Here is a 27752-nt window from a genome sequence, read left to right as displayed (position 1 = left end):
TGGTTGGCCCATCACGTGCAATTGGGCCGGTCGAGATCAGTATCATAAGAGTCTCAATACATCCATCTTTATAGATTCTTAGAACATGTCATAATATTATATACTTGAGTCTCAGTACACTAGTTTTACCACCAACATGCAACTGATCCATTTTACAAGCTAATTAACCTCTCGCTAATTAATTTCTCTCTCTCTCTCTCTCTCTCTCTCACTCTGCATAATCCCATAACCTGATTACTATTACTACTCCCCTCCTTGATACTTGCACGCAATATCATCACAATCCAAGGGGTAAAATGAACATTGACCCACCCAAAAAGAAACCATCCCGCCAAAATCCAAACTAGAGGCAGAAGCAGCCGCCGGCGTTGTACTTGACGTCCTTCCGGCCGCCGCCGTGCTTGATCTGCTCACCGACCTTCCTCACCGCCGGCGCGCACGGCGTCCACTCCGCCGCCATCCGCACCCGCGCCCACCACAGCCACCCGCTTCCGTTCCCGCCCTTCCGCTTCCGCCTCGCCGCGGCGGCCATGGCGGCCTCCGCGGCCAGCCGCTTGTTGTCCGCGCGCAGCCGCTCGATCTCGGCGAGGCCCACCTTCCTCTCCGCCTCCCACGCCGCCATGGCCTCGTAGCACTCCCGGTTCCGCAGCTCCAGCCCGTACACCTGCGACTGCAGCGCCTCGATCTTGCGACCCAGCATGCACACCCGGTGGTCCTCCCGGAGCTTCACCACCAGCCGCGCCATCTCCGCCGCGCGCCGCCGCATGTAACCCAGCTCGGCCGCCGCGGCCGCCGCCTCCTCCTCGGCCGCCGACGCGCGGAACCCGACCCGCGCGTTCTCGCCGAGCAGCACCAGCCTCTCCGACTCCAGCACCTCCACGAGGCTCCCCTGCAGCTCGATCTTCCTCGCCGACTCCGCCTTCCGCCGCTCCGCCTCGTCGGCGAGAATCTCCCGATCAATCCAAGCGGCCACCAGCTCCGCCACCACCAGCTCAGCGTCAACGGCATCACGAACACTGCTGCTGGTGGTGGGTGGAGGCTGGAAGGAGAGGGAGCTACCGGCGTCGGAGGAGCGGTCGTCGACGTCGGAGGAGCCGCAGTCGGAGGAGGCGGCGGCAGCGTGGAAGGGCTTGTTGGCGGCGAGGAGAGACTGGGAGTAGCGGTCGGCGAGGTAGAGGTAGCGGTGGTGGAGGTCGGTGAGCAGCGCCAGCAGCTGCGGCCGCTTGTGGTAGTAGTTCTCAGCGCGCTCGGCGAAGGAGTGGTCCGTCGCCGTCGCCGCCGCGTCCTCCGGCACGCTCACCGCCAGCGCCCGCACCCGCTGCTCGATGTCTACAAAACCCATCACCATTTTGCACACGTCAGATCATCATCAGCTCAAACAAATTTTGGTTCCGATGGCCTAATCAGCCAAAGAAAAAGCCAAATTTTAAAATTTCAAGCTTAATTTTGAGATATTTTTAACGTAATTTCTTTTTCAATATTGGCTTTTAAATCACCAAGAACACATTTGAAAAAGTTTTACCTACAAATCTATTTTTATTTCTTTTTTTTTGCGGGGAATCCATTTTTATTTCCTAACAAACCGTTTTGGCTTATTAGGAAATAAGCCAAACGATGGGGACCTTTGCTTTGTTCTTTATAACTAGTTAATCTTCTTTGTTACTACTCCTAATCAAATTTGTTCAAATTCAAATCCTAACAAAATTTCAGATAAAATTAGCGCTACACTAGAAAAGAACAAGACATGTAGTACTAGCATGTACTGTAGTGTGGTGGAGTAAAAAGGAAGTGGCGGGTAAAAGGGAAGGTGAGCTGAATGATGATGTTGTCATGGAGATGCCAAGCCTAGCTACGAGCTGTGTCTGTTCTTGTCTTTTGGTGTACTCCGGTGGTGAATGGGGCTGACTTTGGAATGATTGGTGCCAAACAGTTTGTCACGCATAGAGAATCGGGTTCAAATTTCAAATTTCGAAGCACACAGGAAGAGACGAGAGGCCAGTGTCAAACCACCGGCTTGTCATCATCATCCAGAAGAGATTCGCCAAGGCGAGTGAAGAAACAAACGAGAAGCAACAAACACACGTCAGCAATCACCCACATTGCCTGTCAACACAGTACTGTGAATCTGTGATAGAAGCAGGTACTCCCACGGGAGGAGAGTGAGTACAGTAGTGGCTATGGAGAATAACTGTAGCTTACGAGATGCTCATGTCCTGGATGATCCATGGCAGAGCAGTGAGCCAGTGACACGGCTGGAGCATGAAGGATGCAAAGCCTGTGTGTAAGCTAGAGGAAGATGACTGATAGCACGCGGACCAGACACATGACATGCAGCAGATCAAGTAGGAGTAGTACTGCAATGTGCAGTGATGGATGGGGGTAAAAAACGGAGAATCATGGGGGGCCATGAATGCGTATCACAGGACACCCGTGACATATCAATGTGCGCTGTATCAGCTCAGAGATTTCATCACAGGATGGATGAGTGAGGAGGAGAGAATTTGACTGTTTAACCACAAGATCTCTATACTTACTGTGTCAGTGCTCATATCCACTGCCTGCCTGCCTAGTGAGTACACATACTGCAGCAGAGGATTTAATTCCCCATGTTTTAATTTAATTACTCTGCTAGTACTAGTACTACTAGCAACAACTACTTGCATTCATACGAGCACCGAAGATACAGTGCACAGAGATGAGTAAATTAAGCACGTGAGAATGAGCAATTAAAGAAACAGGGATGAGAATGGAGGGAGGGAGTAACGGGCGAACCTGCAATGGCCGCCTGGAGCCAAGGCGGGCACCTCGTCTGCTGCTGCTGCTTCTCCGTCTCCATGTCCATGGCCACGATCCAAAGCACCGACGCGATTCGGCGAGGCGTGGGCTTGGGCCCCCGTTCTCTTCTCGCCTTGTCGCAGATGCAGTCAACCTGACACAAGGCCCAAGGGTTAGCAGTAGTACTTAACAGACAACGTTACACTGCACAGCCTCGTCTCTTCACTGTGACATGATACTACTCTAATCCTATACAGTACTGTAAAAAATTGTGAAGAATACTGTGTGCGTGTGTGCAGGCACATCGCGTGGCGTGGTGGTGAAGGCTGTAGAATCCAATACTGATGAACAGTATCTGTGCAGGAGCAGACGTGAGGAAAGGCGCGGCGAGGAGAGGTGTTGTCGCTGTTGGAGGCGGGACATGACAGGACAGGAGAATTTGACTTGTTGCGCTAACCCCCGTCCCGAATCTCAACGCACGGGATAGGCCATTAGCCCGTGCCGACCGTACTGTGTGTGCAGTGCTACTCCTCCCTACTGTAGGGTTCATCGATTTTACAGTGACCGAGGCATGTTGGAGTCAGTGTGCAAAAAAAAAGTTTTTTTTTTGTAAGGCATCAGCAATGTATCCTTCCCAAGTAGTAAATAAGGTGGGACCAACCAAAAGTAGGTAATTGTTATTCAAGATCTCACAATGTATTGGAGGTAATAAGATGGGTCCCACATGTATATAAAAATCTAAAAGTATACGGTAGTATGGATAGAGAAGAAAGATTCAATACATAGCTGAGAGAATCAATGATTTTTTATTCCTTACTAGCAGGTCATAGTGCTATTTGTTGCTTACTACCTCCACAATACCTGGTATTAAGGCTGTATTTATTGCTTACTACTAAGTTTTTGAGCACATTGTGGATGCCCTAGCATTTCGAATGGTTAACCCGGGTGCCACACTGTCAAAACTAAACCTACTGTCAATTAGTACTAGTGGTTCATTCAATTAGTTTTGCCTTTTGCAGTTGGACAAAAAATTTTTTGATGATTTTTGCGCCAGGAAAGGAAAAGGGTTTTAGTGCTACAGTGACACGGTTGGACAAGGGATAGCAAGTGTCATTTTCATTGCACATGAGAGGACAACATGGGTGCAGTACTAGTGTGCCCAGCAATGGAATTACTCACTGTCTTCTAGTGCATCTCCTCTCTACTTTTTTATCATCAGGAGAGACCTGGAGTGGTTTCAAATCGTCACCCTTTTTTTTCTGATGACGGAAAACTACTACTACTATCACGTCATGGGTAGAACTGCTGTATCAATCTAAGATAAATGGATGGATGGGGTAAAAAAACACCGACGAAAATCTCAAAGAAATCAGTGGTGTGAATCAGTTATTCAGAGGTATAGATTGGATGGTTTTCAACATGATAATGGAGGGTTATGCGAAGCGAGGAGAGAAATCCAAAGAGACCAAATGTTGCTGCTCTTAATTGAGAGTTGCGACTAGTAACCACTCCACTTGGTAAGCAATACGATTCTCGTACTGTAGAAGAACCCAACGAGCCACTTAAAAACGGATTCGATTCGATTCTAGAGGGTTTAGGGTTCTAGAGAGAGAGAGAGAGAGAGAGAGATCACACTAAGAAGAGAGGACGAGAAAGAGAGATAGAGATGAACTTACAAGCACGTCGGGTCGGGACGCCGGCGGCGGTTTAGCGGGGAGGAGGAGAGAACGACGCCATTGTTGTTGGAAGAAGCTTTTGGGAGGAAGCAGCTCTGAGCTTTGTCTCTCTCTCTCTCTCTCTCGTGTGAGTGAAGTGTGTGAACGATGTGGCCAAGTCGTCTTCTTCCTCCTCGCTTTGTACTAGAACTGGACATATATATTGCAGCTCGGCTCAGTACAGTACAAGCCAGCAAAGGTAAGGATCGGGCCAAGCAAAGCAAGCGAAGTGAGTGAGTGAACTGGTGCGCTCGTGAGCAGCCGTGACCTGTGTCGTCCAAGCCTGGGGGGTCTCATCCTTCATCTCGGCCGTCCAGATGCTACGTACGGATGGGACGGACGGTGTGGATGTGCCTCGTGCTTGCTGAGTGGTTGACCGGAGGCCGGGGAGAAACCCAACAAACCAACCAACCAACCATACTTACTCTGAAATTGATGTAATTATTTATTGCGGCTAAGAGAAAGAAATTCAAACAGGTTGTTTGTATGGGGTATTTGAAGTCGATCGCCGGGATCTAAAACATTTTTGGTGTGAAACTGGTATCAGTTGGCAATTTAAATTTCAAAACGGGGTTTTTTTGAATTTACCATACGATGATGGGCGGCCATCGGCCCAGCGCTCTTGATATATGAAAACTGGTACGGTCACAAGGAGGGCTGGAGGGAGATAAAGGAGTTTAATGTCACCATAAACTGGTACGGTAAATTGAGCTTGATACATACTAGTACTCCTATAGTGTACTCCAAGCAGTATGCTACACCGAACAGTAAACACACACAGGAGGGGACCCAGGATGCAAGATAACACTTCAACGAACAAGCTGTCTATATACACATGTCAGGCTAAGGCATGGCGTCAGCTACTGATGATTCATTAAAATTCTGTGTTCAGTGGACTAGATACATGTCTCTCTATCTTCTTTAAAACAATCTGGAGCCTGGATGTCTCAATCTGGGGGGTCACAGTAACTCTAAAGATGGGCGATCTCAGTAGAAACGTCGGCAACAGGATACTACAAAATCTTCCGGCAGAGGTTCTATGCGGATGGACCGTCTTTACTAGCCTCATTTTTCATGTTATCTTCGCCATCGGCTTCAGCCTCGCACTGCCCGCTTTCAGGTCCAGACACCTCCTCTGGGCTCTGCTTCCGGCCTTCATCGATCGCGGCATTATCAGAATCCATTGGCACAGCACCTTCTTCTGGTTCAGCCCCGCTACCGCCACCGTCGGTCTCCGGTGTGGCTGAAACAACCTTCACACAGGAATGCACCGGAAATATATCAGCAGCGCAATTCTGAAGTTATTGCTCGTCCAAGTTTGATCAAGACGGTGAGCCAAGTACCTGTTGTTCCTTGGGTTGGGCTGAAGTGCCTTTTGGGTCTTCCCTCTTAGGTCGTTTAGCCTTGTCACCAGGCTTCGAATAAAACTTGGAACGGACTTCAGGTGGCAACAGTTCTTGAGGTACAACTCCTTCAATACCGTAATCACAAAACTGGAATGGGATTGAGTAGAGGTCATGGGATGCACAATTATTTCCATCCAGCATATATGAATGAGAAAAAGAATGCTGTGAGGCTTCATAGCATAACGCATACCCGAGAAAAACCTTCCAAATCCTGCCTGGCTGAAAATCGTAACCCTTTCCAGCAATACACCTGTCAAATAAAATGCTGGTCGTGAGACAATCATATTGGAGAGATAAAAATACCATCTGTTTTCATTATCAGGTCATATGGAAACAAAATTCTTGATCTCAGTGTCCATGGAAGTACTATGAAACAAAGTCCTCGTTTTCATCATGACCGAGACTCTGACAAATGCCCAGGATATTTTGTTTCTTCCTAATGTGATTCAACCCATCTCTATCACTGTGTGGGAGTGGGACATGTCACGCTATGATCCATCAGTAGACCAGAACTATATCAGATTCTCTTTTGCTACACATGATAACAATGTACGGTATCATTTGCTCTAGTAGATCATGCACTTGATTTTAATAAACTATGAAGTACCTAAGTTCTATTGAAGAAGGTGGATGTGCTTACTTCAACATTTTATTTGAATAATGTAAGCACAGAAGTGCACTTATGCTTGATTTAATTCCCACATGGATCAACATATTCACCCAATACGAGCAAACAAATAAAGGCTAACAAATACCACTCCTACTGAAAAATTGGGAGGTTGGATGACATTTGTAACATGGTAATAGACCCAGTCTTTTTAGCATTAGTCTTAGCAGTACCCGCTTAGAAGAATAATTGTATTTTAGCTCCCCGAGAGGTGATATATCTTCCTATTTAAACCAGATCCTAAATGTAAATAGCCTATGCTATACCCTGTTTATTAATTGGGTTCTGGTACAGTCATCACAGAACCAAATTTTAGTATAATCATCTCAACAGGAAATAGTGTTGCTGAGATCTATACTCACACGATTATTCTTGTGGTGATATTCATCCTCAATACCAGCAGATGGATCCATCTGTAAGTTACACATAATTAGAGGATTGCACTAATAAATTGGTTTGCTCAAAGCAAAAAGGACGGATAAAAATGACTATATAAATTGAAACACTTACATCTTCTGCAAGTGGTTTCCAATATTCTGTTACTGATGGCATGCAAATACGTTCAGAATCAGTCAGAGCATTCTGCAGCTCACGGAGAAATTAGAAGTCAGATGCAAAAAAATAAATGCTAAAAAAATGATGAATTTAAATGTTGGACAAGTTGCATCACAAAATGATAAAAAGTGATGAGAAAGGCCGATTAATGGAAGATGTATGCCTTCAAATAGTAGAGTGTTGCATGACAAAAGGATAGAAAATGACTCAGAAAGGCACAGATAGGGAACTCAACGGATGGAACCCTTTTAAACTGGATTATGCAAATCTATTAGTAACAAGTCAAACATAATAGTAATGGGATGCTTGGTAGAACATACAGGGTTTTGTTCAGCCCATTTCCACAGTTGGGCAAGTTCTTTGTTTCCCAATCTCCACCTTGGCTTACTACAAGGAAGGAAAGCAAAATATCAAAGAATTAGATTGCATTTGGACATGGACTTTCTTGTGTGAATTCATATTACAAATCGACATGAGGATGTGAAGTAGAATACTGGCTTGTTAACTCCAAGAATCTATGCTATATTTCCTACTAATTTGTTTTTTTACCTTTTCTCTAAATAAACCTATGCCACAAACAACTACTCAACGAGGCAATCGATATCAAAGACCATTCTTACACTCTTCACTCATGAAAAATATGAAACTAGTTGCATTAGCACAAATGAATACAAATTGTGAACTTCATACATATAACAACACATCTAAATCCATAACATTGTAAGTTGACACTATATAAGAATGTTGATGTGAAACAGGTGAAATTCATGATTCTTGCTTCTGGCGAACATTAAAAAAACTGGCAGCACAAAATTATAAAATAACTAATTTGTCTGCTCCATGGTAATTCAGATAAAGTGTATTTGAAGTTAATGCTCCCAGTGACACAATGTTTAGGATATGGTGCTCCCAGTACCATCAAAATTATAAACAGTATGCTTTGCGGGATGTATTTAATAAGACAATATCACAGTTGATAGCTGCTGTTCTTTTAGTTAGCACTAAAATCATTTCAAATCTATTGTAACTGTTACACATTATGATAGGCTAGCACATCAACAGCAGAACCAATAATAGACTAATGGCAAATTCAGTGCCAGAAGAAAGGAAGTAGCATACCGTTTTCTGACTCCAGCTTGGCCTGGTTTCTTTTCAAAAGGTTGTTTTTCAAACGCTAGACACCCATCTCGTTTCCACCATACCTTCAAGTTGAGCCAGCAGGAACAGAATCATTGGTTGTGAGAATTACTATGTTAAGATAAAATATTGCTTACATGCAGCTAAGAGGATACCCAATTTTTCTCCCGCTCAAGAATATGCTCGATGCTTTGTAGGAAGTCCTTCCCTTTTGGTGGAATTATCTCCAGAAGTTTCTTAACACGCTCTTCACAAGAATCGATTTCCTCTTTCTGATTGTAGAGAGCATAAAGTTAATACAGAGTACAGAGTGGCATTTCCTTAATCCTGATTCATTGTCTGTACTAGCCACTATAACCCAGTTGTATCAGGCAGGCAGTTGGTATTAGTTGGCACTGTTATACTAAAAACTAGCACTGCCAAGCAACTTCATACGGTTTGGACAATTTGTGCAATCAGTGTTTGTTAATACTTACATGCCCAGTAGCACACGCTGTGAGAAGTATGCTAATAAGTGATAATAATCGGTTCAACTAAAATGGGAATAGCTATCACAGACTACTTACGATCTCACATAGCATGCACAGAAAAAGGAGCTGATGGTTTCATGAGAACTAATGCTAGCTTTGCCACATTTGCTGTTGTGACTATCACAAACTCAAGAGCAATCATGTAGTAATAGGTGAATACTAAAAATTTGGTAACAGCACAATTTCAGATGCTCAAGTCTAAGTTCAACTGTCCATGGAAAACAATCAGAGAAGTCATTTAGTGGACTAACCATGCTCCCAGTTGGACCTTCTTTGTCAGTCTTTCCAGGTGCCTTGAGAAAGTCGAAGAATATGAGGCACTGGACAAGGATGTGGCGTCGAAAACTTGGGTCCTTCAACTGCAAAGAAGCAATTGCCATATGAGTCTATGAACAGTGAACAATAATAAAAAGTTAGTATCAGCTGATCAAAAAGTTCTTACCTCCAAACCCATCAATTTACTACTTGTCAGGTACTTAATATTGAAAGCAGCATCTTCCTCTTGGTCAAGATTGTTAAGTTTTCCATCATCGTCACTGAGAGGCTGAGCTTCAAATGTGCTTAGCACAACCTGCACTTTCATTAACAGTAAACATCAACGAGAAGTTCAGAATTAACATTTTGCATTGGGAAAGAAAAAGGTTCATGTAATTGTAAAAATGCGCAAAAGGATGTACCGTTAAATTGGACACAAACTTTTGCCATCTTGTCAGATTTGCAGCAGTTAAAGCAGGGTTACTAAAATGCTCCTGGAACATAAATAAAAAGACAAATGAGCATGAGAAACAATATAATGTTTAAAAGTTAAGAAGCGTGTCAGGAATCAATTATGATTTTTGAATCCCACAGAATGACAGGGTACAAAGCAGCCACCTGCAGACTCCATAGGGTATTGTAGAAGTTGAAATCAACAGAAATTCCTGAGAAAAAAAAAGGCTTACATTAGGGAGTTCTATCCTTTTACGAGAACAGTTGACTGAAGAAATAAAAAATTGAATAAAGTCACACGAAAAACACACAACAAAAAAATAATAAATATTTTTTTTATCAGGATAGTCATACTCACCATCTGTAGCGTCTTTCTCGTACTTTGTTTCATTTGATGTGTTAAAAACCCCCTTGATATTGAGAGCTGATAAAATAGAAAAACAAGGAAAATGTAGTTATGCACTCCTTGCCAATAAGGGGCTGTCTAGGAGGGGACAGAGAGATGCAAAATATGCAAACCTGAACGTTCCGATAATGGGAAGAAATGTGCTAGAAACATGATAATACGTCCGCAGAATACCACATCATTTGCCTGTGGTATTTCAGAACAAAGGGTATCAATGCTAGTACAGAACACAACCTTATAGGCTGTCAAAACTCCGAGAAATGTAAAGAATATATTTGTTCAATACTCACTAAAGCAAAAGGACCACAACATCGCAATGTACAATACGATTTTTATGATATGTCCAATAGCTTGGTATTTTTACAGTAAATTTGTCATTACCAAAGATCTTACTGAACAGTGAGCACAGCAGTCAGCTTAGTACTTGATAAAACTGCTCAGCACAGAAAATAAGGAAAGCACAGAATGATTTCAATCTACAGACATTCGGACTACGACAAAGTAGATAGCAGAGTATGCATAAGAAAACAGATGAATCTAACCTTTGATAATCTTCGAAGTAGTTGGTTGCAAGTCCTTAGCATAACAAGCTTGCCACGCCCGAAAAGCTCTTGCTACAAACAACTCAATGAGGTAATCCCCATTAGCAAAGCAACTGCATACATCATATGTGCCTTACAAGCACCAATTTAACAAAATGTAGTACAAAAGACAAATTCTCAATTACCTTCCCCAAGACATCTTGTTTGCTCTCAATATATCCAAATACATCTTTGCAGTCTTTGATAGTTGACATTTCTGTCAGATCTTCTAACAGCTGGAATACCATACCTCCCTCAACATGCCCTCTTTCACAAAGGTAAAGCACGATATCTAACATGAAAAAAAAGAAGATCTCTCAAGAGAAAACAGATAAATCTCTAAATAGTGCTCAGGAACCAATGTGAGAAAGGAGCAGTAAAAAGGTTCCAACTAACCAAGAAGACGTGTTATCGGGCAATTATTTTCTTCATTATCCCCATATTGCATTATTCTTTTACCAGATTGAACTGCAGATGACTACAAATATAGATATGAAACGAAATCAGCAACAAGCATTAATCTATAGGGCTGCATGACAGGCAAGTAAGGATTGCACAATTTGAACAATAGAACTACCTATCGTTCAGGTACATGGTAAATACTTGCAGACGGTTATTAAACAGAAGATAGAAACTTAATGAAATGTATGGAGAAAGGAGAAGTTGCATTACGCTAACTTGTAAATGTGAGACAGTGACCCCAAAAAAAAAATCATCTACTACCACATTACTTTGTAATAGTGTTGTTACAGAGAACAAAGACTAGTGCAGGCACATGCGTGGTAAGGAAGCTTACTGCAAGTTCCTGCAGCAATTTGCGTAGAGCATTTTCTAAGGATTGGTTCTCCTCCAGAACCAACACTGTTTGCTTCTGCAAAAAATCAGATGAGCAACTAACTTAAAAACGTGTGTATGCACAAGACAACGCAAGGAACATCAAGTACAGTAATCCATCATCTATGAGAAAGCTACAAGCCTACAAGCATGGCTGACTGTGGTGCATTGTGTACCTGAGGTTTAATCGCATCCTGAACGGCCTGAAGGGCAAAAGCTTCAGGGGATTCAGTCCTAGACAGCGCATCCCGGAACACTCCCTGTGAACAAACGAGATTTCTCAAATCTACTGCACAACACAGAAATAATTCCGCGCAAATTGACAGAAAACCCTCGGTTCATGACATCCTCCCACACTGGCACCCCCGGGGGCATACTAGATAGGAGAGTGGACAACTCACGATGATGCGGTCGCGGTCGGTGTGGCTGGAGACGGCGGCGGAGGTGGCGGCGGCGAGCGCGGAGGAAGAGGAGGCCGGTGGCCGGTCCTTGCTGAGGAGGATGCGGAGCCCGGCGTTCGACGGCAGCGGCGGCGTGGGCTCCGCCATGGCGTGGTGGGTCAGAATGGAAGGGTAGGTTTCGGCACACTGGCTGGAGCCTCTCCCTCCCCGCTTCCAAGCTGGACTAGTATCCCACGGCGGCGGGCTCCGGCCTCCGGCGGCGCGCAGGCGACGGCGGATGCGGGGTTGAAGCCTCCTAGGGGATCGGGGAAGAAGGTGGGGTAGGGGATGCTGTCTTGTGGGCCGCGTTTAGGAATTACTGGGATTTTGGGTTGTTATTGGGCCGATCTATATCAGACGGGAATAAGTTCGCATTAGATCCCGTAATTTGCCACGAGGATAACACTTTGGTTGGGGTTGGAGAAGCTAGCCGGTGATAATCTAGATAAGCTTCTTCTATCTTCTAGTTCATTTTTAGATTTTACAACTATATCTTCTTAAAATCTGAGTGAAAATTTAGACTGTTTGTGAGAGCTTTTAAAAAAATCTCCAGTTGCCATAAACTTCCCCAAACATGCCTTGAATTCGTCCCGAACCGAAATACCAACGCTACAGCTCATCCTTCAACTCACAATACCGTATCAACTTTGGTCCCACGATAGTATGGTGGCTAATTTTAAGTTTTAACTGATGTGGGAAGTAGGACTCACGTGGACCTCACACAATAGCGACAACTCTTTGTCTCTCTTCCCTGTTCTCCAGGAGTACCGAGATCCAATCCTCATCGCCGCACCGCTCGTGCTGTCGGTGCTCTTGTTCGTCTCCATCCCGGTCCTCGCAGAATGCTTGAGCGCCTCCTCCCGCCCAAGAAGCTCCCCGGCCATCCCGGACAGCGACGAGTTTTAGCCTTTTAGGGGCTATTCAGATTGTAGCCGAAATAAACCTTACTAATTTTTGGCAATTTGGTAATATTGTCAAAATTTTGGCAGGATTTCTTATGCATTTACTAAAGTTTGGCAAGAATCTAAATGGATGCACATATTTAACAACTCTACCAAAAAAAAAAGTATAGTTTGAAAAGACATCAATCTGAACGAGCCCTTAAACTCGACGACAAATTAAGGACCTTAAATGAACTTATTTCTATCAGACGTCAACGATGTAGCCCAGCACATCCACACCATGCGTGTTCTTGCTGTCACCGCGGCCACATCCTCCTCCTCTAGAAGAGGGGATAAAGAACTTGATGATGGAGGAGAGATTCGCGGAGAAATCTACGTCTTGACCGGACTTCTCCCGTGGAAGTTTCTTTGCAATCAGTATACTAATGCAAGCGACGACGAGATCAACAATTTTCTTTTTTCGCCATGACATTATTATTCATACTCTCATCCAATAATGTCCAAGTCTGAAGCCTCGAGTAGCTAGTTCATGTGTCGTGATTATGGATTCAAGAACTAGCAGTGCAGACAAAATGGTCAGGTCAGTCTCACAGAAGACCAAAGATGTGCAATACTAACATTGTTTCAAACTACTACGTATTTCGTCACAAAATCTGCAGATACAATTTTTTGCAACAGCGGCACAATCTGGTTTGTGCGCTAAACATCATAGTACAAGTGTACAACCAAAGGGCATGTATCAATAACATGGATTGATTAAACTTATGCTCCGTTCATACTCAAACCAGCGACTTCATATGCCGACAGAGAGAATTGGGAACAGCATAAGCCAACAAATACTACAACAACTGGGAAACCATCTGATCATTATACAACCAAACCACAAAAGGTTTACCTAAAGTGTTTACAAAATGCAAGGTACACTGCGCTAAAGCTCCTAAATCATTGGAACAAACATAAAGTAGGGTAAATGCAGGACATGCAATTAATTTAGATCTCTGAGGGAGGTTTGACAGTATGAAAACCAAACCATCAACCACATGGCATACTGATGCAATGCAGTAAAGCCAATGAACTGGAATTGAGTTATTAGGAGTAAACCAAAATTATTAGAGCAGTTCAAGAGTACACACACTACAATCTCCAACATTCTGAGCAAAAGCATCCATGATAGGTAGAGGTGTAAGGGGAAAAAACAAAACCAAGAACAAGTGACAGAAGTCAGTTTCCAAACTAGTGTTTGGCACATTGGCTGTTGGTTACACATGTACAAAGCCATGGAGAAGTGTAGAGATTTAAAGCCTTCATCATAGGAGAAAAGGCCGATGGCATTCTGGATTAAGTAGCTTTTTGGTTGTTTTGATTCCTGTCTCGGTCCCCTGCTGCGTTTGGGTTTTGTAAATAACTCTTTATTTCTCTTAATACAAAAATGCACTCCTTGCGTATTCCCAAAAATACATCCGCCATGATATGCTAGTATCTGAATGGCCACTGAAGGATAAATAGTTCAGAAGTATCCTACACCATGTTAGCTTCAAATTTATCTTAAGATAACAAGCATTTAGGTGCCGCATATGCTGTCATAAGGTTTATTTTAAGCCATGAAACTACTGGCCAGCAAACATCATTCCAGTAACTTCCTACCAAAAATACTACTGGTACGTTAAACTCTACACAAATGGTAACCAAATGAATGAAGAAAACAACTCAATTTAGTGCCATATCGAATCTCTGAACCCAAAGAAACTGCGCCTAGCATCCTTTAGATAAAGACATCAAGACAAGTCTATTGTAAAATATGTTGGACAGTCACAGTCAAGGGTATGGCCGGATGAACAAGTTCTAAGAAGAAATGGAACAAACATCAGCTGTCACCATACAATATATGGAAAATAATAATCAGTTTGCTCCAGAATGGCCTATATCGTGATCCTCCATCCAAAATGGATGGCCTACCAAAATATATTAGCCCTTTCATGGTAGAAAATTCTGCACATTCACTGACCACAACTGCACAAAACATGAGTAGAAAAACTAGCTAGTACTCCATAATTTACCAGAAGTTGTACACAACATATTGCAATTTTGCTGAGCAGAAGAACCAAATATGTTCCATGTTTCATGATCAATAAATAAGGACACTTCAGTTTCACTTTAAATTATGTAAGAAAACATCAAGACCGTATTCATAATTTGTTTCTTTTCGAAATCACACACACATACTGAGTCAGACAGACGCAACACATATATAGGTGCTAATAGTAGTATATATACCCCGCAAATCCACGCGATCATTTATCACAAATTCTTAAATTGGCCATCGGCGAGATAGCCCAATTCCCCACCCCTAGTTCTTACCGCCGACGTACTGTTCGGCGTCGTGGATGATGACGTATCCGGCCTTCTTGGGGCTCTCGGAGTCGGACAGCTCGTCGTCGTCGTCTTCGCCGTAGACCTCGTCGTAGGAAGGAGCGCAGGTGGAGGCGAGGAGGGACCAGACGAGGTACATGGTCGCGGCGGTGAGGGCGCCGCAGCCGAAGCCGAAGAGGAGGCCGGAGACGACGACGAGGATGTCCTTGGCGCGCTCCTGGACGGACGAGGCGGCGTCGGAGGCGGCGGGGAGGGGATCGGGGCGGGGGATCTGGAGGGGGTGGTGGGGGCCGAGGCGGCGGACGCGGAGGACGGTGACGACGGTGGTGGTGAGGGGAGTGGGGTTGTTGGGGTCGGGGTTGGGCCTGGAGACGGAGGAGAAGGAGATGAGGAGCGTCTGGGCGTGGCCGCAGGGGCGCCCGGCTGCCGCGGGGGAGAGGAGGAACACCGCGGCGACGACGGCGAGGAGGAGGAGGCGGGCGGCGGCGGCGGCCATGGCGACGCGGTGGATTTGGGGGAAAATTCCGCTGGCTTGGCGAGGAGGAGGAATAGAAGGTTTGACTTGGTTGGGAAAAAATGACTTGTTATTTATGGCCGGAGTCTTTGGAAGGGGTCATTTTACGGTTTGGTCCCTGGACTCTGTACGTTTCGTGCAAACGTGTATAATACGGCAACGCCAGGGAAGCAAATCGGTTGGTCAAAACTGTTTCGGGGTGTAAAGTGGAAATGAGACCGTGTCCTGTCCGCCGTGCGTAGTACTATGGGCTTTTGCATCAACAATTGCGAATTTTTTGTATTTTTAGATTTTTTTTTTTAATATTTACAGAAATATTATAGCGCCGAAAAAATTTGCAAAACTAGACCCTGCCGCCCTTCGCAAGGGCGGCAAGCCGACGTGGCACACGGCGCGCTGGACGGCGCGGGACGGCCGTCCTCCTGCCCCCTCCTGCCCTCTTGCCGCCCTGGCAAAGGGCGGCAGGACCCCCTTGCCGCCCTTACAGAAGGCGGCAGGCCTGGCCGCCTATAAAGCCCAGCCGGCTCCTTTGAGGAGCCCATTCCCTCCTAACCTCTCCACATCAAAAAAAAAAAAAAAAGGAGAAGGGGAGGAGAAGAAAAGAAGAGGCGAAGCCCTGCCAGTTTCAAACTTCGATTTCAGGTAATATTCGTAGATTATATACGTGACTAAATATATGATAAATGCATTGTATGAAATAGAGTTTTACCTGTGGTACTATATAAATATATATTGTTAGATGTAGCCATGTAGGTAACTTAGTAGATCTGTAGTATTTGTAGTTATTAGGTTTGTAGTTTTAAATGTTGTTGAGTAACATTGCAATAGAATATATAAAAATTTAGGTACGTTGCAAAGAAGATATTACACTGTAGTCGTTTATTATGTAAAATAACGGCCTAGTAATTAACTTTGCAGATATGTCCAGTAAACTTATATTTCAACTATACCATGGTCAAGGAAACGTCCGTTATGGGCCAACTGGGGTAGATCTGTCAGAATTTATTGTAACAGCAAGGGGAATTGATAGGCCAGCCGAGAGGAGTGTACCTTCTATAAAAAAATGGTTGATGCGGGGCTTGAGAGTTGATCCACAGACTAGTGACATTACAATCTATGTTGTAGTAAGTCGGGCAACAGAGGGTTTTTATTGGGAACTAATGCCGGTTCAAAACTCTGGGATGTGGAGATGGTATGTGGAGAATGCATTGCAACGTGGGTGGCCTCTAGCTATGGTTCCGTATGTTCATCCGAAGGATCCAAGTGTACAGATGAACATGGATGATGGCGAGGGGCCAAGTGCAGAAGTGAATGAGATTGAAGTGGATCAGGTCAACGCACCAGAGGAAGATGGAGTAGCTCCAGTAGTAGCTCCAGTAGGCATGCAACCTGGTGGAGTGGCTGACGAGGGGGAGACTGTGGGTGCCATTGTGGACGAAATGGAAAAAGAGGATAGTGACAACGAGCGTGTCGAGGAAGATGATTCGTCAGATGATGACGAGAACAATATTAATCCAGCTGAATGGGCTAGTGATGATTTTTCTGGTTTGGTCATCTCTGAAGGGGAAAATGTGAGATGGGAGTACAAGGAAAACGAGATTATCGAGGGAGCGAGGTATGGTAATGGAGAAGACATGAAGGAGGCGGTGAAGCATTATGCAGTGTCACTTCATAGGGAGTTTTGGGTTGCCAAGTCTAACCGGACACAATATGAAGTTAGGTGTGTTAATGAAAAAGATGGGTGTCCGTGGAGAGTGCACGCCTATAAGGGGAAATGGAAGGACTACTGGACAGTGTCGGTCGTTACGAAACATACTTGTTATCTACCTGGTGTTCAAAAATACCACAGGAACATTACATGTGCATTTGTTGCATCTGAGATGTATGCGCATGTCGTGGACAATCTGGCATATGAACCGAAGTCAATAATCCGACATATCGAACAGACTTTCAAGTATACAATTAGCTATGCCAAGGCGTGGAGGGCCAAACAGAAAATAATAGAGATGAGATTTGGAACTTATGAAGCCTCATATGACAATTTGCCACGTCTGCTATCTGTTATCCAACAAAGAAACCCTGGGACCTCTTGTGCACTCAAGACATTCCCCTCAATTGAACATCCTGGCAAGACTGTGCTGCAAAGAGCGTTCTTAGCTCTACATGCATGCAAGATGGCATTCGTGCACTGTCGTCCAGTTCTTTGTATTGATGGCACATTTTTGACCGGGAAGTATCGGGGCCAGATACTAACGGCAATTGGGGTAGATGGGAACAATCAGGTATTGCCGTTGGCATTTGCTTTTGTCGAGAGCGAGAACACCGACAGCTGGTACTGGTTCCTCCATCTGGTTAAGACAGAAGTTGTTGGTATGAGGCCCAATGTGTGTCTAATACATGACAGGCACGCCGGTATGCTTCGAGCGATAGAAGAGTTAAAGTTTGGGACTATGGAAAGAGGATACCCTGGCCAGTGGGAAGATGTACAAAGCAGGTGGTGCATGCGTCATATGGGAGCTAATTTCTTCAAGCAATTTAAGAACAAGGAGTTGATGAACATGTTCAAGAGGCTATGCAATCAGAACCAGGAGAAAAAATTCAATGAGCTTTGGAAGAGATTAGATGAGTTGACAGGCAAATGTAGTGACCAGCGTGCAACAAGACCAGCGGCCGCTGTACCTGACCCTCCTCAAGCACTCGGAGCTCTCCCAACAGACAGTGTAACATTGGTTAGAAGAACTGGGGAGCAAATTCGAAAATTTTCTCAGTGGATTGAGAATGAGCCAAAAGAGAAATGGGCTAAGACTTATGACACAGGTGGTGCTAGATATGGTATAATGACAACAAATTTGGCGGAAGTTTACAACTGGGTGATGCGCGGTGTCCGTGGACTCCCACTAGTTGGTATAGTGGAGTTCATTTTACATGGGACATGCAAGTATTTCAGGGAGCGGTTCCAAGCAGTTTTTCCCTCTATGCCGAACAACAACATTTTATTTGGAACTTTCATGGAGAAAAAACTAGCGGAGTGGCGTGCAAAGGCCATGAAACATCGAGCTCTAGTGCAAGGTACCCAACAACACAGGTTTGAGGTCCTCTGCCAAGACAAGGCAGGCAGGGGTATCTACCGCAAGAGAGTAAAGCAGGAGTGCGTTCTCAAAGACGACGGCACATGTCACTGCTCCTGTAGAAAGCCGACGCTGCTCCACAGGCCATGCACCCATGTCATTTCCGCGGCATCTGAGTGTGGCATCCAAGATGCAGTATATGTGTCACAATACTTCTCCAAGCAAGCAATATATCACACATGGAGTGGCGAGATTTTTGGCTTCGGTGTAGCTGGGGAGTTCACAAAGATTAACGATCTGATAATCTATATTCCTGACCCAACGAAACTCCGAGACAAGGCGGGACGGAGGAAGACTCGGCGCATCCGCAACGATATGGATGAGTCGGAGGCAGGCAGGGTGAAGCGGTGCAGCAAATGCGATGAACGTGGCCACACCTACAAGTATTGTCCTAAAGACAAGGAAAAACCAAGTGCGGCGGAGGCAGGTCTATCAGGATCAGCAGCAGATGGAGCTCGCCCTACGGGTGAAGGCACTACTTCAAGGCGACCCCGTCCTAGACGTTCTCGTGGAACGACCGGTTACGTGGTGTAGTTCGTGTGTTGTATGTTGGCAAAAGGCTTTGCTTGTAATTTCGTTCGAACTTATCGATATGTTCGCATTGTGTTGTGTTGCGAACCACTTGTTAGACTTCCGCATGTAATGTCTTTATGTTTTACGGCTTGTAATTTTGTTTTATGTTATTTCATTCTCGTTACGTGCCTTTGTGTAACGAAAGTTATGTTCTCAATAATCTGCACTCTTGCATGTCTCTATAAGTATTCTTCCGTTTCAGATAACTTGTTTTTACAATTATATTATTACCTTCTTATTTACCCTAACATGTAACACGTTACTTGCAGAGATGGCACATCCTGAGTTGTTGGATCCGGCGATAGATCAGCGCCACCGGTCGTACCTTACTGCGGTGGAGGGGGCTCAGCTTGGGACGTTCCGTCCACGGTCGTCACGTGAGCGACTTTTGGTTCACGACTCCTTCGTCGAGAGGTATGGTTGTACTGTGTTCACGACACCGGGCTTACCTTACTACGGTGGAGGGGGCTTAGCAATGTGTTCATTTTAACGTCTGGTATTATTTCGCTTTCGCAGGTTGCGTGAGGCCGGTCTCTTACCGTTGGCTCGGCTAGTTGAGGCCGCGACCGGCGACGACGACGTGACGAGACGTTGGGACCCGGACAGGTCCCTCCTAGCAGCGTTGGTCGACCGGTGGAGGCCGGAGACGCACACTTTTCACCTGCCGTGCGGTGAGGTAGCCCCTACCCTGCAGGATGTCTCTTACTTGTTGGGGCTACCGCTCGCGGGAGACGCTGTCGGGCCAGTTGACATGGGTGTCGACTGGAAGGACGAGCTGACGGCACGTTTCGCACCCGTGCAGCGCCTACCAGGTCTACCGCTCGAGCCGTTGCAGCAGCACCGCAACACCGGGCCTACGAAGAGGTGGCTGCTTCAGTTCACTGTAAGTTCTTTCTACCTAAACTGACGTGTATTATGTACGTAACTTGTAAAGTGCCTAACATTTCATCCAACGCTTGCAGGTTGACCAGCTACCGGAGGAGGCCGACGAGTACTCCTTCAGCCGTTGTTTGGAGGCGTACTTGTTGTGGCTTTTTGGGTGGGTGATGTTCTGTGGTAGTCACGGACACTCGGTCGACCGGGGTCTCGTGCACTACGCCAGGAGCATCGCCGACGCCGCGGTCGGTGAGGTGCCTCAGTGGAGTTGGGGCTCCGCGTTGCTGGCGGCTCAGTACCGTGGCCTCTGCGAGGCTTGTACCAGGACGGACCCTGGCGCGATCTTCGGTGGGTGCCCTCTCTTCATTTCTCTTTGGGCGGCTGAGAGGATTGCGATCGGCCGCCCCCTTGTGGAGCACCACCCTTACGACGCGTCGCTGTACGAGAACAGACCGGCGGTCGACTACCCAACGATGGGTACTCTGTGGTGCCGGCGTCAGGTACGTCGCTAGTATTTGGTAATGTTGTCCTACTATTGTTAACTTCATCCTACGTCACACTGACCTTATTGTATTGCAGCGCCGATGGGCTCACGTGCAGGTTAGGCGGTCGTACGCGGAGTTTGTGATGGAGTTCGACCGCCTTCTGCCGACGGACGTAGTGTGGGAGCCCTACAGTGCCTTGCTTACCCACAGTCGGGCGCCGCTAGGCCTGTCCACACTCTGCACGAGGGACCAGGCGTACTGGATGACTACGGTTCCGATGGTGTTCGACATCTGTGTCGAGCCGCACGCACCTTACCGCGTGATGCGGCAGTTCGGCTTCCGTCAGTCCTTTCCAGTCCCGTTTCCGGCGGGCGTCACGGCTGCCGTTCACCGGTAAGCCGTTTTACTACGATTTAATATGTTGCATTAACATCGGGCTGTCCATAATAATTTGCTTTGTTTGTCGTTTGCCCTAATACAATACATTAATTTGCAGGTACTCGCGCAAGGGTCAGCACTCAGCTGGTCACTGGCCTGCCAAGTTGGGGCCTTTTCTCGACGACTGGTTGCTTGCTACCGAGGAGGTCGTGGACCACGCGGGAGAGCCACACACGGAGGAGGGGTATGAGGCGTACCTACGTTGGTATCAGCCACGCACCCGTACTAGAGTCACCTACGCTCCGACGGAGCAACAGGCCCACGCCGCGAGCGCCAGAGACCTCTACGCCAGGCACCGCGACCAGGACTTCGCTCGTGCGGTGAGTACCTTGCATCGCACCATCGTCTCATCATCCTTTCTGTTGGACAAAGGCTACGAATATTTACGTTGTAATTAACCGTGCAGGCCGTTGAGTGCAACAGGGTCGTCGTTGATGCTACAACGGCGATCCAACGGTTAGGCGCGGGGATTGAGGTGGGGGCAGACGAGCACCTGTCGACGTACACGCGGATACGGGACTCGATGCGCTCGGTTCTCCGTGCGCTGACCTGTCGTGCTGCCGACGTTGCTCAGGCAGACGCAGCACCACAGGTGCGTCCCCGACCGACTGCTCCTCGTCCAGCTGCGCACGTTCCTACGCCGACACCCCCTCCCTTCGGAGGTACGTATATTCAAGGTCTATTTGTACATCATCAATCAATTGATACTCAATTTATGTGTAAGCTTACAAGTGTCGCGTCGTCGATGTGTAGGCTTCGCTCAGCCTGGGACGACGCCGGGCGCCCACTCCTGGCAGGCTGCGGGGTCATCGTCACAGGCAGGTGTGTCGGCCTCGCTGTCTGCGCAGTTCTGGCAGGACGCCGGGACTTCGTCACAGCCGCCCGGCACGTCTTGGCAGGGTCCTACCGGGACTTCGTCCGAGCACGGGTGGGCTTCCGCCACGCACTTCGACATTAGTGACTTCGACTTCCCGGACATTATCGGTCCCTCACAGCTTGGAGGCGCACCGCCGGTGCACACGCAGGAGCAGTCGCCCTCCACCCCACTCCCAGACCCTCGCGCTACCCGTGCTGTCCCACCGGATCGCTTCACGTACTCCCAGGACCACGTGCGAGCACAGGCCCGGAGGACCAAGCGGGGTCGCGGCGCGAGTCACGGCCAGTAGAGCAGACATCTCTTTATTTTTCTTTACATTCTTGTACTATATGGTTGTAAACTGAATATGTTGTTGTTTATATTCGGGACTCGCATTCCTACACTTCGCTGTTACGTTTTCCAAAAACAGGAGTCCTTTCCAGCCGTTGTGCAGAGAGGAAGCTGCCGCCCTTGCAGAGGGCGGCAAGCCCTCGGCTCCCCGCGGCCCGTGCGCGCCGTCAAGACGCACACGGCGCCGTGTGCCACGTCGGCTTGCCGCCCTTGCGAAGGGCGGCAGGGTCTAGTTTTGCAAATTTTTTCGGCGCTATAATATTTCTGTAAATATTAAAAAAAAAATCTAAAAACAAAAAAAACTCCAACAATTGCAGCCTTTGGGCCACTAGGCCTGTTGAGCGACACAATCTTATGATTTGGGCTCAAATAGGCAAAGGCTGTGTTTATGGAGGACATATCCGGTGAAAATGAGCTAAGTGTTGAAAACTCGTGAAAATCATACCTAAAAGTTTCATAAATTTATGAAAAAAATACTAGAGATAGGTGTAGATATAAAATACATTCTCACCAAATCTTAACTCCAAACTCAAGTTCGTTTATGAGAAACAAAAAAGACAAATTTCAGGTGAATAGTGTCCTGTTACTATTCACCTGAAATTTGTCTTTTTTGTTACTCCTAAACGAAGTTGAGTTTGAACTTGAGATTTGGTGAGAATGTATTTCATATCTACACCTATCTCTAGTATTTTTTTCATGAATTTACGAAACTTTTAGGTATGATTTTCACGAGTTTTCAACACTTAGCTCATTTTCACCGGATATGTCCCCGTGTTTATGTAGATCCAAGGGTAGAAAGTTTTGACGCGTCACATCAGTTATACGGACACACATTTGAAGTATTAAACATAGTCTAATAACAAAATAAATTACAGAATTCGCTTGTAAACCCGCGAGACGAATTTATTAAGCCTAATTAATCCGTCATTAGCAATGTTTACTATAGCACCACATTGTCAAATCATGGCGCAATTAGATTTAAAAGATTCGTCTCGCAATTTACACGCAATCTGTGTAATTAATTATTTTTTTGTTCATATTTAATACTCTATGCATATGTCCAAACATTCGATGTGACATAGTGTACAATTTTGCCAGGGGATCTAAACAGGCCCAAAGCAATTTTTTTACATCAATAAAAACAAATAAATCATGCAAATTCGTTATACGCAATTGATATTATACCTTTTGTACATGTAAAAAAAAGATATTATACCTTTTGTACCATTGATATATCACGAAATATCACAATTTAAATTCGATGTTTCATATTCGAGAGCAAAATGTTTCAACTGAAAATTTATTGTGTTCCACGTATGAAAATACTCCACTTTGGTGGTGACGCTGAATACGAGTCAACACATCATAAAAATTACCTATCATTGTTGACTTGTTGTGTAGGATGAGACGGTATCGGAGAATATTAAGGCTGGCGGAAGGGGCGGCCGCTAGGCGTGTCCACGTCGGATTTCGCTATAGCAGCTAAAGTACGCGGGGTTGGATTTTTGCGAAAAAACCTCAGATTTTTTTTAATGATATATAGGCCCCTCACAAACAGTACTTGCGGTTGCGGTAGAGATATTGCGGATAGGGGTTTCATATGTGGAAGGTGAGGGGCTTTTTCGCAAAAAAACATCCACTAGCATGATATTATACCATCTTCAAAACCGAGGCTTCGCTATAATGCCATCCTACAATTGTGATTCGTCCAAATACCACTTTCAACTGGATGTAGTTTGCTGAAATGCCATTTTATTTGTTTGTAGTAAATCAAAATCATTTTGTCCCTTTTTCTCACGACTTTGATGACTAAACTACGCCTGGTTGATTCAATTTAAACAGATGTGATGAACATATAAAGAAAGGACTTTCAACAGCACTTAAGCATCACTCCATTAACAGATCTATCTGTAAACATCATTCCCAACCACAAAATGCATAATCAGTTACCACTCCCAACCACAAAATGCATAAGCACTCAAACTAAGTTTATATATCATAAACATTCTGACATACATAACAATGTAGGTGCATGAGACATACATAGACTATGTTCGGATCCCAGTGATGGTAACTAATCCCTCCCGCACGGAAAACGGAGTGGTCTATTAGCACATGATTAATTTAGTATTAGCTAGTTTTTTTTCAAAAATGGATTAATTTGATTTTTTAAAGCAACTTTCGTATAGAAACTTTTTAAAAAAACACATCATTTAGTAATTTGAAAAACGTGCACGCGAAAAACGAGAGAGATGTGTTGGAACATGGGAATACAAACACAGCCATAATTGAGTTCACATCTCTGCTGCATCACTCCTGCAGCATTGTGTGGTTGACGGTGGCGAACCCACAGATCCAGGGCGGCGACGGACCGGCGCGTGGAGAGGGGCGGCAGTGCGGCCGATCTCCTCGTCCTCTACAAGCCGAGGCGGGGTGGCGTGAGGGGAGGGCGGCGGCTGGGTCGGCCGCGGCGCGAGAGGAGGGGGGGACCTCGTCGGCGCCAGGGGAGGGCCGCGGCGCTGCTGTTTGGGCGGCGATCGCGGCGCGCTGACGAGAGGAGAGGGTCGGACGGCGCGGTGGCGCGAGGGGAGGGCAGGACGTGTCGGCGCAAGGGGAAGCCAAGACGGCACGGCGGCCCGAGGGGAGAGCGGCGGCGGCGCCCAGATCGGCGCGCGGCGAGGATAGCTCGATCCAGATCGAGAACGGGAACAGGAACCCTATCTCCAGCTGATTTTTTACTATGTAAATGATTCAGGGGTAATTCCGTGAACTCATGTAAAAAAAAAGACTAAAATCTTTTAATTTTGATGAAAATGATTTGGGATGGTATTTGAGAGGGTTGGTCCTAGTTGAAAGTGGTATTTGGACGAATCCTGATTGTAGGGAGAATACTACCAATCGGATGTCTGATATCTCGAAAAACATTGGACGGTCAAAATGTTGCAGCTGACTAACAAGTGAAACATTAATTTATATACGGTGAAATAAAAAAAACAGCAATAGAAACATTTAAAAATCTTATGAAACATAGTGAAGATACACGTTGAAACATGTTTTTATCACTTATGAAACAACGTGAGTTATTAGATTGAAACATATATTTTTCTTTCATCAAAATATAATCATATGATATCTTGTTGTAAATATTTAATTACAACGAATACAACGGTGTGATCAAATCATAGATTGGATAAGTAGTTTAGAAGAAAAATCATTTAGGACTGCTAAAATGCATGCATGCAAGCATTGATGGAGGGTAGTGGCAATTATTTTCGAGAATTTTATGAAACACAGTAAAAACAGACGCTGAAACATATCGATATAATGTACGAAACATGAAGTATTAGTAGTTTGAAACTTATATTTTTCTTTAATCAGAATATAATCATGTGATATCTTGTTATAACGATTTAATTCCAACAAATACAATGGTGTAATCAAATTTTAGATCGAATAAGTAGTTTAGGAGAAAAAATATTTTGAAGATTGACACATACATATGCATGGTTGGAATGAATAGCTAAGACAATTGAGTTAGCAGTTAATTGATTGCAGATAGAAGCACCTGAGAAACTTGCCGTATCAATTGACGGATTCAAATATTTCTAGAGTTAGCATGTAGACAGCGTGGGAGACGTCGATGTTGTGTCCGATTTTTTTGTCTCGGTCGGACGGCCGATTACAAGCATTTTCCCAATTGTAAGATGGTATTATAGCGAAGCCTCGTTTTGAAGACGGTATAGGGTGTGTTTGGTTGGTCGTATCCTTCTATCCTGGCTCATCTCTCCCATACAGGCTGAGTTTATCCTGGCTAAGGGGATCCACATACAGTTGTTTGGTTGTTTGTATTGATCTAGCCGGGCTGGTATGAGATTGTGTTTGGTTGCTTGCATGAGAGATACGGTTTGAGAGAGATGTTGTTTGGTTAGTTGTATGATTTTGAGTTTGGTTACCTCTCCATTTAGTTAGGTGAGCTTACCTCTGTAATATCAATATATCATATGAAAAAAATATTTAAGTTGAGTATAAGTAAATAATTTATCACATGGGAAGAAATTAGATTGGTGTTAATTTTTATATTATTTAATATTTTATTATACAAAATCGACAACATTAAAGAATCAACTAGACCAAATAATATTCATCTGAAAAAATGTATATTTTCTTTGATGGGAATTCCTATACGATTAGCATGCAAACAGTAACTTACACATTATTAATTTACCCGGCAATCAATCAGTTAAGGGGAAAAAGCAAAAACAAAAGAAAAAAAAAGAATCGTCGTTACGGCTGTGTTTGCAAACCACGTATTCCCAACCTCTCTCCCTCGTTTTGTTTCGTGGTCCTGTTTATTAAATTGAATCTCCAATGCCACATGCCATCTGCCGTCACACACTCACTCCTTTTATCCCTTGTAGATGCAGCAAAGCCCACACTCAAAGAGAGATAGTTGGTGATGGATCAGGAGCTGAGCTTGGCGGTGGAGCGCGATGCTTTGCTCCAGGAGGACTCCATCATTTTTGCGCTCATCAAGCAGTGGCCTACACTCCCGCCGCCGAAGCTGCCGGTGGCCGGTCCCTTCTGGAAATGGTAATGTTGGAATTAATGAATGGGTCTTAGCCCACTCGAAGATTAATTCTTTGGAAAATCACAAAAGCCCACCTCATGGGATGGCATGCATGTGGAGTTTAGTACCACCTTGCTTATTCTAGGAGAGGGGGACCTCCTTAAAAGGGAGGATGCCCTCCTAGCCACTTGAAGCATGTGTGGTGGAGAGAAGAGGGGAAACACACGCGCGCGCTCGCTCGCCTGGCCTGGCCTGGGCAGGGCAGGGCAGGCGGCGCGCGTGCACGACGTACGCGTCGAATGGTCCGAAAAATTGGCTCCTCACCCTTGCGCAGATGCAGCCTCTTTTTGCAGTTTTGTTTTGCTGCAAATTCGGATTCGTTTTTGTTTTGGAAACGTTCCGAAAAATCCGATGCGTGCAAACGGCGTGGAGTCCGGATAAGTTACGCGCGACTTATCCGGTTCGGTTACGCGCAGTAGAGATCGTGCGGGCGCCCTGATCAAGCGACCTTTCTCTATATAAACCGACCCGCCGTCTTCACGCAATATATGCGAAAATCAATCTAGGGTTTGCCTCCTACTCTGTACTGCGCCGTCGCTCGTAGACTACTCCATCCCGCTCGCCGGCGTGCACCAGCGATCGGGAGAGCAGGTCTCCGGAACCTCTGCCTTTGACGTCCTGCACCGGGAGAAGGCGGCAATAAGGTTTTTGGGAAGCGCTTCGCGCGACTGCTCCCTGTTCGTTCGCGACGGCTCGCCTTCCTCTTCGCTCGCGTGTTTCGTGCCTTCGTAGACACCTGCGAAAAGTTTCGACCAAGCAGCCGGTCTTTTCGTCACCTCGGTACGTGTTCAATATGTTGCGCATATTTGATCTGTTCATGTTATTCTGCGTAGTTTACATGTGTAGATCTAATGATGCGTTCATGCTAGTTTTCATCT

General features: G+C 45.5%; 3 protein-coding genes across 3 annotated transcripts; all 3 read right to left on the bottom strand.

Annotated features, from left to right (window-relative positions):
- Positions 1-47: 47 nt before the first annotated feature.
- On the bottom strand, positions 48-4623 carry LOC4331354 (kinase-interacting family protein). The gene is made up of 3 exons (XM_015773568.3): positions 4452-4623; positions 2773-2929; positions 48-1329 (listed from the first exon to the last, which is right to left on the bottom strand). Exons 2-3 carry the CDS (start codon positions 2840-2842, stop codon positions 344-346), a joined length of 1056 nt encoding a protein of 351 aa, XP_015629054.1. The 5' UTR covers positions 2843-2929; positions 4452-4623; the 3' UTR covers positions 48-343.
- A 525-nt stretch (positions 4624-5148) lies between these two features.
- Positions 5149-12037, bottom strand: LOC4331353 (THO complex subunit 1). Its single transcript, XM_015772350.3, has 20 exons — positions 11716-12037; positions 11491-11574; positions 11277-11351; positions 10877-10958; positions 10627-10772; positions 10442-10513; positions 10013-10085; positions 9852-9917; positions 9659-9705; positions 9463-9534; positions 9228-9356; positions 9037-9144; positions 8411-8527; positions 8238-8320; positions 7439-7505; positions 7074-7145; positions 6926-6976; positions 6087-6146; positions 5834-5983; positions 5149-5743 (listed from the first exon to the last, which is right to left on the bottom strand). Exons 1-20 carry the CDS (start codon positions 11860-11862, stop codon positions 5528-5530), a joined length of 1917 nt encoding a protein of 638 aa, XP_015627836.1. The 5' UTR covers positions 11863-12037; the 3' UTR covers positions 5149-5527.
- A 2708-nt stretch (positions 12038-14745) lies between these two features.
- On the bottom strand, positions 14746-15585 carry LOC4331352 (uncharacterized). Its single transcript, XM_015772627.3, has one exon. It carries the CDS (start codon positions 15520-15522, stop codon positions 15004-15006), a length of 519 nt encoding a protein of 172 aa, XP_015628113.1. The 5' UTR covers positions 15523-15585; the 3' UTR covers positions 14746-15003.
- Between the last annotated feature and the right edge of the window lie 12167 nt (positions 15586-27752).

This window comes from Oryza sativa, chromosome 3 (genome assembly GCF_034140825.1).
Source record: "Oryza sativa Japonica Group chromosome 3, ASM3414082v1".
Lineage (NCBI taxonomy): Eukaryota > Viridiplantae > Streptophyta > Magnoliopsida > Poales > Poaceae > Oryza > Oryza sativa.
Note: the sequence above shows the minus strand (reverse complement) of the source record. Positions and strands in the feature narration are given on the sequence as shown.

What these genes read in the sequence shown, in the direction of transcription:
- LOC4331353 (XM_015772350.3), bottom strand. Translation starts at nt 11,862, where the DNA reads ATGGCGGAGCCCACGCCGCCGCTGCCGTCGAACGCCGGGCTCCGCATC. An exon ending in CCCGATAACACGTCTTCTTG is followed by an intron (nt 10,773 to 10,876) that starts GTTAGTTGGAAC and finishes TTTTCATGTTAG; the next exon opens with ATATCGTGCTTTACCTTTGT. An exon ending in CCCATTATCGGAACGTTCAG is followed by an intron (nt 9,918 to 10,012) that starts GTTTGCATATTT and finishes CTATTTTATCAG; the next exon opens with CTCTCAATATCAAGGGGGTT.
- LOC4331354 (XM_015773568.3), bottom strand. Translation starts at nt 2,842, where the DNA reads ATGGACATGGAGACGGAGAAGCAGCAGCAGCAGACGAGGTGCCCGCCT. An exon ending in GCTCCAGGCGGCCATTGCAG is followed by an intron (nt 1,330 to 2,772) that starts GTTCGCCCGTTA and finishes TGGGTTTTGTAG; the next exon opens with ACATCGAGCAGCGGGTGCGG.
- LOC4331352 (XM_015772627.3), bottom strand. Translation starts at nt 15,522, where the DNA reads ATGGCCGCCGCCGCCGCCCGCCTCCTCCTCCTCGCCGTCGTCGCCGCG.